This window comes from Camarhynchus parvulus, chromosome 13 (genome assembly GCF_901933205.1).
Source record: "Camarhynchus parvulus chromosome 13, STF_HiC, whole genome shotgun sequence".
NCBI classification, from domain to species: domain Eukaryota; kingdom Metazoa; phylum Chordata; class Aves; order Passeriformes; family Thraupidae; genus Camarhynchus; species Camarhynchus parvulus.
This window is the reverse complement of record NC_044583.1, coordinates 17,531,370-17,542,609: the sequence shown is the minus strand read 5'-3', so window position 1 is coordinate 17,542,609 and position 11,240 is coordinate 17,531,370. Positions and strand designations below refer to the sequence as shown.

Genomic DNA, 11,240 nt, shown 5'->3' with positions numbered 1-11,240 from the left:
ACCCAACACTGAACCCAGCCCAACTAATCCAACAACCCAACCCACTCCCAGCCCAAACCCAAACTCAGCCCAGCCCAACACCAAACCCAGCCCAACACCAAACCCAGCCCAACACCAAACCCAGCCCAGCCCAATCAATCCAACTGCCCCCAAACCCAACCCAAACTCACTGTGTGTTTGTGGAACATCAGCCATTGATGTGAAACATGGCAGGGCTGCACCAAGAGATTCTTCTGATGTTAGCTCCAACAGCCATCATTGCACCTTCTCTTTTTTTTGTGACTGACCAGGGGCCATGGGAGAGGCTCAGCCCACTGGCAGTGTCACCACTCAGCTTTCGTTTCATTTTGACTGATGATTTTAATACTAACCATCAAATGCTGCGTCAGGCTGGTTTAAAAAATATTTCCTACCTTTAATTTCTCTTGGAACAAACCAATGTTTACTACAGTATTAAAGCTGGCCCAAAATGGGAACATTTAGTAAGCGTTCCAGACAAGTTTTTCTTTTTGGAAAATTTTAATTAAAAAAAAATATTCCACTGGCTCTCCTGTAAGAGCAATAACTTCTGCCTCGGGTTGATTTCCTTTCCTCCAGGAGACATCTCGTAAATACATGTGTGTGGGACTTTTGTTCCCAGAAACTCTCTAGGTATCACATCCAAGAGCTCCCAAGTGCCTCTGAAAAGGAATTTACTCTGGTCTCAGAGTAACTGGAGTATCCAAGGAGCCGGAGGGGGACCCTGCACTGAGAGGTTTTGTGGGGACACGGTGGGAGCAGCGTGGTGCTGCTGCTCACACAGCATTGCTAAGCAGGTCCCCAAACAGCCTGTCCCCAGATAATGCCTTTTGGAGGGCTCTTGGCAGGTTTGCAATTCCCATCCATCCCCAGCACTGCTCCAGCAGCATCCCAGCAAGGCAGGAGCTCGGCACAGGACAGCTACAAACACAAGCAGTGCTGACAGATGAAGGATGAAGGGTTTTTTAAAACCCTTTCCATCAGCCCTCCTATCCCTCTCCCAGCCCCAGGGAGGGGCTCTCACACCCACCCCAGGCACCCCGAGGTCCCAGCCCCAGCCACGGAGCAATGCTGGGGCTGGATAAAGCCTGGCCTCAGCCTAAGCCAAGGCTGGATGCAGCCCAGCCCCGTCTGATGCCAGGGCTGGATAAAGCCTGGCCTCATCCCTGGTCTCAGGAAAGCCAAGAAATAGCACAAAAGTTGGCTATAAAATCCAAGGATAGAGATGAACCAGCAACGTGCTAGGGAAACACCGGATTTTATCCCCAGCCTTCTTCATCCAACACCTCAGAGCAGAGACCACGAGGCAGTTTGGGGACCTCACCCCTGCCCAAACCACACCAGCCACCTGAGGGCCCAGAGTGTTCCCCAAGGGGTCAGAGTGCTATGGAGAAGGGGTGATCCCATGGGAATGAGCTGTGCCACCCACACTGGAAAGCAGGAAAAAAAATTAGTGCCTTTTTCCTCTTTTTTTCCCCAAGACAAAAGCCCAGGAAGTTTAATTACTGTGGACAAAAACGTGAAGAAGGCTGAAATTTCAGCTCCCTTCTCTCTAAGTGACACCATTGAGAGAAGGAAGCAGCAGCTCCAGGCTGGGGGTCGGGGGCTTTGGAGCCTCTTGGTGACCAGCCTCAAATGTCCTTTGCTTCTCTCCTTACAGCTCTTCTAAAAATATCAAATATAGATATTTTCCTCATAATATTTTAAGATACTCTATTTATACATTAATCCTTTTAAAAATAAAAAGTGACACATACAGCAATTCAGTCACTCAGAGTCTTTAAAACTGTTACAAAAAGCCACGACATCCATCCCCAGCTCCACGGCCTGGGGGCTGAGACTTTCTTTTTATAAAATATGATTCCAGCTCTCAAAATCCCGGCTCTGCAGCCAAACAGGGCTCCTTCTCCCACCCTCCCACTTCAGCACGACCTGGAACAATGAGGGGTTTGCACTCCCACCCTGCCCAGCCCTCGTGGTGTGTCCATGGAGGCAGGAGCTGGGCTGGGGCAGCCAAAGGCTCCTCCTGGCTCTGCACAGCCCCACCTTGGCCACACCAACAGCAAGGATGGAAATAATTCACCTGGCACAACCAGCACTGCACAGACTTGGCACGGACGAGGCTGCAAGCAAGGGGGGGCTGGAAAACAAGGCTGGAGAGAGGCAGAGGCAGCTCCAGCAGGGCCTGGGCGCTGCTGGGAGCACGAGGTGTCTGTACAGCGGGATTTGGGAAGGGCAGGTACCAAACAGCCAAACAACGGGAGTGGGGTTGGTCTGGGGCTGCAGCAGGAGGGCAGCACGGGCTGCTCACCTCGCACAGACTGAGGGCTCCCCCACAGAATCAAAATCCTGGAAATATAAAAGAGTTTGAGTGGTTTGGTCCAAAGCATCCTCTCTGCAGTGAGCAGGTGCCAGCTGAGCCCTGCCAGCCCTGGGCTCTGCAGAGCCCACCCGGGGCTCACTCTTGCCAGCAAGAGCCACCAGCACTGTGATGGCACGAGGAGGGGACACCTGCCAGGGCTGCCGGCCACCACGGGGGCTCAGCCCCCCTGCCCTTCCCCTGCCTGCCCAGAACTCCCTGGCAGCACTGAGAGCTGTGCTTGGGGCTCCAGGGAAGCACAGGGAGCGCAGGACTCCTCCTCGGTGGGACCCTGCAGGGTGGGGGCCCTGGGCTCCCTGGGAATGTCCCCCTGCAGGAAACCCCCATGGGGCAGCTCCAGCCATTCCCAGTCTTCAGCTCGGCCCCTCGGAGCACTTGGCTGTCCCTGGGCTGGTTTTCCATCGCTGGGATGTGCATTGAAGTCTCTCCATCTCCCCAGGAGCCCAGCAGGGCGAGAGGCAACGTCTGATGCACACGAACATCCACAGCGGGCACAGGGCTGTCCTCACCCCGGTCACACGGGGGCACAGGGGCCTGCAGGACTGGCCATGGATACCATGGAATGCTCAGCAGTGGCTCTGTGCACCCCACAGTTATAGGAACTCCACGTAGTTCTCAGGGATCAGTCCTGTCTTGCCGTTGAGGGTCCCTTCCAGCCAGCCGGGCTCCTGGGATGGGTGAACTGCAGAGACAGGGGAAGGGCACGTCAGACCTTTGGTTTGGGCTCATTTTTAAGGGAACTAACAGAGGTAAAGATGGTCTCCAAGGTCCCTTCTGACCCAAACCATTCCATGACTCTGTGAACACAGCAAGGGGCTCAGGCAGCTCAAGTGCTCTGTCCCTGCTTCCCATGGGACACCTTGGCCTTTCCTTCGCTCCTAACACTCCCTGGGGCTGCCAGGCTGAGGGAAGTGAAGCATTTGGGATAAAAACAGGGGCTCAAGACTTCCTCCTGCTTTGAGCTAAGATCTCATGGAAGTTGGAGAGAACGTGCTCAGCTCCATCACAGGGTAACTCTGCACATCCCGCCTTGGCCTGGGCCCAGCCTGGGAGGGAAATTGCATTAGGGAACAATCCCAGTGGGAAAGCAAACCCTGCAACCTGATTGTGTGCAACCAGAAACCTGATCAGTCCTCAAAAGCCTTTCCTTATTCAATCAACCCCCAAAAATTTGCTGATTGTGCAGGAGGCAGGCCAGGGCTACGCCTGCAGGCAGAGGAACATCCCCCCTCCCACAGCCACGGTGGGAAGCCCGTGCTCCAGAGCTCCTGGAGCTCCCTGGGCTGCTGTGACTCTGCAGCTTGGCCTCACTCCCTCCCTCACTCGTGTCTGGGTCAGTGAACTGGAGCTCTCAAAGTGCCACTGTGCTCCGTGGGTGCTGCTCAGCCCCAAACCCCAGCTGGATCAAGCTGCTGCTCAGCCACGTGCAGCCTCAGAGCAGCTCAAAGTCAAACTGGAGCCTGGCTCTGAGTGTTGCCAAGACCCCTTTGCCTTCACTGGGGTTTGAAAAGGCCCTTGATCACAGCAAGAGTTCCACCAAGCCGGGCTGGTTCTACCTCATGTCCCCCAGCCAACGTGAGCCCCGGCTGTGCTGCTGAGTGACTGGAACACGCTGTGTACTTTTTCCCCTGAATAATCCATTGATTTTTATCAGCAAACATAATGTATTTAATTCAAACTTGTTCTCCTCCTAGCTGCTCTGATTCCCACGGGCCCTCAGAGGGGAGACCATGTTTATTTATAAGATGACTATGGAGCTGCTTTGGAGAAGGATTGTCTTTAATTCACATGTATTCATTCTCCTCCCCTTTCTGCTGTGTTCGCCTCTATATCCCTGGGCAAAAACAGTGCATGTGGTAGCAGCTTCCCAAATGACAATGCTTAACATTTAAAAGCCAAGAATGACTTGGAAAGAAGCAAAAAGTCTTCTCATTACACTGGGATTATAACTAAGCCAGAGCTGCTCAGCTCCATGGGCCACAAACTCTTGGTGCAGGAAACACCAAATCTGAGTTCATTAGTGTGGTCTGAGTGAGCAAAGCCCACCTGCTCCAGCGCTCCTATCCTGAGGGAAAAACCACACGTGGCTTTCCCATCCCCTGCACAAAGCATTACAGCAGCTACCCCGAGTGTTTCTGGTGCTGATATCCAGAATCTCATCTCCCCTGCACAGAACAACTCTGGGAATGGCAAACGCTGGGGCAGGCACAGCTCACCAGGGTCTCCCTGAGCTTAGGGGAGGGGTTGGGAGGCACGGGAGGGTTTGGAGGCCAGGGGGTGTGCAGGGCCTATGGGACAGGCTGGGAGCAGGGCTGGCAGTGCCTGATGAGCCCAGGGGGTGTGCAGGGCTGGCTGTGGCACAGGCTGGGAGCTGAGGAGCCCAGGGGGTGTGCAGGGCCCGTGGGACAGGCTGGGAGCAGGGCTGGCTGTGGGACAGGCTGGGAGCAGGGCTGGCAGTGGGACAGGTTGGGAGCAGAGCTAGCCCAGGCCTGAGGGGCCCAGGGGGTGTGCAGGGCTGGCTGTGGGACAGGTTGGGAGCAGAGCTAGCCCAGGCCTGAGGGCCCAGCACTCACCGTTGTCGAACACGGTGCCGGCCGTGAAGGAGAGCTCGGAGTCGTGCTCGGCTTTGCAGGCGTAGAGCGCGCGGGCCTTGCGCAGAGGGGAGCTGCAAGAGAGGCACCAGAGTGGGCACAGGGCCCCCCACAGCCCTCACAGGGCTGGGCCCCTCTGCTGGGGCTGCTGCTCTGCTGGGCTACCTTGTTGCCCAGGAGGGAGGGAGGGAGACAGCAGCAGAGGCTGAAGGCTCTGGGGATGAGCCACATTTCACCCCAGTGCAAATCCCGGCTGGACTGGAGCCCACACTGGTGCCCAAACAGCACCAGCCCAGCCCAGGGGTCCCCTCCTCTCCTCTAGGCTGGAGCTGGAATGTTCTGTATCTGAGAGGCCATCGCTGACCAGAGGTTGGCACAGAGCAAAGGTGGCAGCAGGTGCTGGCACTGACCCACTGCCCCTGGAACTGCTCTGCCAAACCCATCCAAGTGCAGCTGCAACCACAAGGACAATTTCACAAGGAAGAATTAGCACTTGGGGAAGGTTATTTCAAAACAAAAAGACAAGCAGGTCCGTGAAGAATTTGCAGCACTTCTTTAGAGCCTGTACCTAAAGGTAAAAAAGATTTAACAGCCATTAGATTTTGCTGGAAGTGTCAGTGTGCCCACGCTGCAGGGGAGGGAATCGGAGCAGGGAGAGCCAGGAATGGAGCAACTGCTGGCAGAGAGAGGAAAATGAGGGACCTCAGGGCTCCTCAGGCACAGCACCAGCACACAGAGCTGTCCCTGCACCTGGAATCCCCACCCATCCTTCCCAGCTTTGGGCTGGAGCAGGGCTGGTGGAAAGCTGGGACACTGCCAGGCTGTGGTGCCAGTGCCAGTGCCAGTGCCAGCCCAGCCAGGCCCTGGCCACTTGAGCAGCCAGACACATCCAGCACTGCTGCTCAGCTGGGACACGGCCAAGGGAAGGGAGGAAGTGCCCCAGGAGCTGCTGGGGTGGGGAACAAGGTGTCACCATTCTCAGATCAGTGGTTTACCAATTTTTATCTTTCCAAGGACTTGAAGTTCCGAGTTCCTCGGATGAGCCCAGGGAAGCAGCAAGGCAAGAGCAGCTCCCCTTCACACCAAACTCCAAACCCAGGAGCTGGGAATGGCTTTGGCTTTGCTGCAAAGAGAGCCCTGAAATGGAGCTCTCTCTTCTCCAAATTCCAGCTGCCTGACACGAGCAGCTCCCAAACACTTAAAAACCAGGATGGGCAAACAATTCTCTCACTCCAGAGGGTCCTTCACTGCCGAGGAGGCACCGCTCCCATGGAGTGCTTGAGACCATCAGGTGGAAAACAAAAGGAATTTCCAGGCTCACAGTGCACTCAGGGCACGATGGCATCGCTGGTGCCAAGGGCACAGGAGCCTGGGCAGTGCCTGCTCTGGTGCCACCCCAGGGCACAGGGGGACCCCACGGGGCTGGCACACAGCTCAGCCTGACCCACTGCTCTGGGACTTGCTGGGAATCCTGCCCTGGTTCCTCTGCAGCTTCCAGGAAGGGTTTGCTCCAGCAATGCCCAAGGACCTTTAGCCTGGGCAGAGAGCAGCCTGTGCTACCCCGTGCCCACACCCTCCTGGGATCCCAGACAGGCTGTGGCCGGAAACCCAGGGGTGGCAGAGCTTTCCAAAGGCTCTTTACTCCTCACAGCACACTTCTTACCTGTTGCAGAGCAGAGCAAAGCCAGCACAGCACTGAGCTGAGCTGGGCCCAGCAGTGACACCGAGCACAGCTCCTGCTCCCCTCACCTGGGCTGCAGGCTCCAGCCTGGCTCGGGGTGCTCCAAGGGGCTCTCCTGGGGCAGGAGGCTTTGAAAGCTCCCCTCTTGCTGAGTGCACACAGCTGCTTGGGAGGGCTCGAGCAGGATGCCAAGGCAAGGGGAGTGAAGTGGGGGAAACTGGGGAAATCCAACAGAAACAGCAAAAGCAACAAGAAGCCAAGCGAATTGTGCAACAGACCTGATGGGGGATGAGTCGCTGGACGTAGAGGAGGTGGGCATAGGACTTGATGGCGCAGAGAACATGGGCCAGGACGGTGAGAGGGGTGACGTTGGGCTTGGATTCTGAGGGCTGCAAGACATAACCAGAGACCTTATCAACGTGCCAGCACAGCAACAAACAGCAACCGAGAGACACACAGACGGCAGCCGACGATAGCGAGTGCCTTGGGGATATTCTGAGCGTGAGACACAGCTACAGAATGAGGTGCCAAGACCTTGGGAGTGTTTCAAGGCAGGGTCTGCATTCGTCTGGACAACAAGAGCTGGATCTTCCAGTCAAATCCCACTCCATTGCCCCGTCCATGGCACCTGGCACCCCGTGTGCTGCAGCACAGCCACTTACCTGCCTGTGCTTCCCCCAGAGCTCCCAGAAAGAGCTGCTGGTATTTCTGGTCGTTAATGATGCCTGCGAGCAACCTCCACCCCCTCTGTCTGTCACTTGTGGTGCTCACACATTCAGTGTATAAAAATGGCATTGATTTTGTTCTCCATGTTTTACATCCCTTTTTCCCCTCGCGCTGATTCCTGAAGCCACAGCTGTCAACCGGAGCTGAATCGAGTTACTGAACTGGTAATTGCACACAGAAGTTTTTGGGTCCTTCTAAACTGTTCAATTCAGGTCATTCTCAAGTTCACAAAAAAGCAATTATTGTACCAAAATAGCAGCTTGATTAATTTACTGCTTCTCTGCTTAGCACTCATTGGTATTCCCTACCTAATTCAGATTAGAAACTCCATCCCCGATAAAACACCAGAAATCTCTCTCCACACTGCAAGTGCCTCTGTAAAAACAAGAAGTCTTGTAAAAGCATCATGACTTATGTTTTCTCCTTGAGAGAGGAACAGTACCTCTGATCACACAGGCCTGTGATGAGGTGGGGACAGGGCACAACCCCCAGAATTCTGTCCTTACCCCTGAGCTGGGGTAGAGGGAAGGGATTCAGGGAATGGTGGCTCCAGAACACGTGGAGAACCTCAGCCCTGCAGGAGTTCAGACCAAGGTTTAACCTTCCCCAGTGTCCTCTGGCTGCCACCACAAGGGGATATTTATGACATGGATGCTTTCCCCTTGGAAATTGGACCATCTCTGCTTAAGGCCAAACTCTTGGCCGGACTCCTTGCAGAAGCCGTGTCACTGGATTCAAGAGACACTGATTAATTCCCTCTGAAATTACAGGCGACACCTTTATTATGTCAGAAGATTACACATATAGAGAAATGGATACAGTGAGTGCAGCATGACTTCAACAGAGGCTGGAAGACATGGAATGCTGTCAGGCAGGCTATCATCCCCCAACTGCTCTGCTAATAATCATCACTATTTAAAACAATCCTTCAGCATTCTATCATAAAAACCGTGCATCCTTTGAAAAAGGAGTTTTCCTTGGTCTCTACCAAACCTGACAGCCATTGGTACTTACCAGAAACTCCATCTATCCCCACCCCTAATGGGAGGTGCTACCAAGGTCACAAATCACCCCAAACTGCCAAAATTAACCCTTTAAGCACCACTTCTTTCAAAGAGATGCCCTAGCAATTCCCTTCTCCAAGAGGAACCTGGCTAAGGTGAGACTTGGAGGGGTGATGAACAGGTGACCAAAATGTGGCTGAGCCTGTCCTGCTGAGAGTGGCCACCAACACCCACCAGCCCTCCCAGCACTGTGGCTGTGGGCAGCAGGCTCGAGGTGCAAGAGGCCATGGCACTGGGTGTGCCAGCATGGGATGGGCACACTGTCTGCCACCAGCCCTGGTCCTCTCCACTGCACAAAGGAAGGAAAATCCAATGGTACAGGGCTCCAGGACTGGAAATTGCTACTGCACTTTTTGAGATGAAATCATGGCAAAAGAATGCAGCTCTCATTTCTCCTCAAGGCGCTGTCATCGCTCCACCACTGCGCTCATGCCAGCGGGGAATGCAACCAGCAGGATCTCAGAGTTATCAGGGAAAAAAGCCTGAAAGAACCAAGACTTGGGCCAGCCTGAGAAGTCACCAGGAGTTTGGAGTAGGATTTTGGTGTCTTTGGATCCTTGGTGCCACAGAAAACACTGTGCCCAGCAAACCCATGGAGAGAGCAGGTCACTAATTCCAGTGTGTGCATTGGGGTGTGCAGAGCACCCATCAGGTGCTCACAGAGGAGATGAACATGGTCCTACAGTGACTGAGCTGCTCTGCAAGTCCTTCCAGAACATTTCCTCAAGAAGAACCCATGGACAGCTCAGAACTCACTGGAGCTGCTGCCCAGCACCGACAGACCCTGGGGTATGATGGATATGAAGGGTTCACCTCCCTCCCATGAAATACAGGTATTTATTTTCAAGCTGCTGCTTGAGTTTCACCTTCCTGAGCTTATGTGACTGCCAGACCCAAGTCCTGCCTCGCTGGAGGTGTCAGTGCACAGGAGGGAACGGGCTATCCTGAGGTCTCTGGCGTTTTGGAAAACAGTTTTCTTGCAGGATCCAATTTCCTTTGTTTCTCACAAAAAGAGCAGAGATGGTGAGAGGCTGAGGGGAAGTTCTGGCAGCTGCCTGCAGGCAGCAAATGTCAGCTGGATGGTTTTTTTTCCTTCTTCTTACTCAGGAGGGCTTTGCGAGGGGCTCTTCCTGTTGGGTGCACAGTGGAAACAAAACAGAGAAAATTGCTAAGAACCAAAACCATCAGAAGCAGGAAACAAAGAAATGGCTCAAATTAGTGTCTTCCAAAGTGAGAATGGACCTTTCCCTAGCAGAAGCAGCTCGGGGAACTCCACAAGTCTGTAGCCCAAGGCATCCTGAGGCTCTTGCCCTTCCTGCTGGTCTGACTGTGCCTTGGAAGCAGTGGCTGTGATCCCACTGGGAGGGAGCTCTGCTGGGCACGGGCTGGGCAAGGAGGGCACTGTGCCACAGCACCTGCTGGGGCACCTGCACCTTCCACTCCATGTGTCCCTCTGGCAATCCCACTCTTCCAGCAAACACAGTACTTGGAAATGAATTTAGGAGCTAAATCCTCCTCCCTGCTTCCCGTGCCGGCCGTACACGCTGCCTTTCCCATGCACATGTTTAGTTTGCTGCCCAAACATGTGAAAAAAAGCAGTAACTCTTGTTTCAAGACTCTGCTGGAGTTGCTGGAGGTAAAAAAAAAATGTTTGTGCTCTTTTCTCCTAACCTGCCTCTTTCATTGCTCTTCCTCCCCCAGGCTGCCTCTGGCGCTCCTCAGCCGGCTCAGGTCCCCAGGCATGTGCAGCTCTCAGAGCCCCTCGCAGCAGGTCTCCAGACAACTTCTGCTGCTTTGATCTCCTGGCCGAGAGGACATCAGCTCCACTTCAAACATGTTTACAACCTGTTTATTTTTGTGGAACTCGGGGCTATTTCTGCCACAGAACATCTCAGAGCTATGGACAGGCAGAGCCCACTGATGCATTCCAGTCCTTTCATGAAATCACCTCCAGAATAAACAATATTCCCCTTCTGACATGATCAGTACCTGACTGCAGAAAAATACATCAAGGACCACCAAGCCCTTTGCTCCCTGATCTGTTCCTATAGAACAAAGCTGCGGAACATAAGGTTCTTCTCAAAGGTAACAAGGAAAAAGAAAATTACAGCTTTATGTAATGCCAGAGCACTTCAGCTCTGCTGAAACAAGGACAAGACTGCAGCTCACCAGCAGCCATGGCTCTGTTGCCTAAATGAAATGGGAGGCAGCCTGGGTTTGGGAAGCTGATGGAGCTCAAGCAGTGCAGCAGGTCCCAGCAAAGCCTGGAGTGATGGATGGGCTCTAGGAAGCAGCTCCTGGGCACCCCTGGCAGAACCACCCCAGACCTGACCACCAGCTCACAGGGCTCCAGTCTGGCAGGGCTCTTCTTGTGCTTGGTACTTTAATGCAAGAAAAATGATGTTAAATTCTCTGCAGTGTTACTCTCTGAGAAGCAATGTTGCTGCATGCTCGTTTGGGTGGGAAAAATTTAAAGAAATTTAAAGAAATAAGCAGCTGGAATGGTCTGTGGTCAGTATCACTTGACCAAACTGATCCAAAAAACCTCAAATTCTTCAGTACAGACCTTCCCCACATCTCCATTTACCAGTTCCCCATCTCCATCAGCACAGATTTCAGGATCTTCTTTCCAACAACACGGACGTGTCCCTCTGTAATCCTGATGACACCCAGCACATGGGTTTTCTTGTCACTTTGCTGCTTGGCTGATTTCCCGTGTGAGGGAATATCTCCCTGCTTTAGTCATTTCAGAAACCATCCAAAAGCTTTTCCACTTGACT

The 11,240-nt window shown here is 53.7% G+C and overlaps 1 protein-coding gene across 1 annotated transcript in view; it reads right to left on the bottom strand.

Moving 5' to 3' along the window:
- Positions 1–1,705: 1,705 nt before the first annotated feature.
- The window catches only part of ARHGAP26 (Rho GTPase activating protein 26), a 101,548-nt gene continuing 92,013 nt past the window's right edge, over positions 1,706–11,240 (bottom strand). Inside the window, exons 21-23 of the mRNA XM_030957789.1 lie at positions 6,949–7,059; positions 4,972–5,063; positions 1,706–3,080 (exon numbers count right to left, since the gene is read on the bottom strand). Of these exons, the coding sequence (XP_030813649.1) occupies positions 2,992–3,080; positions 4,972–5,063; positions 6,949–7,059 (292 nt within the window). The 3' untranslated portion in view covers positions 1,706–2,991. The remainder of the gene's footprint in view (positions 3,081–4,971; positions 5,064–6,948; positions 7,060–11,240) is intronic.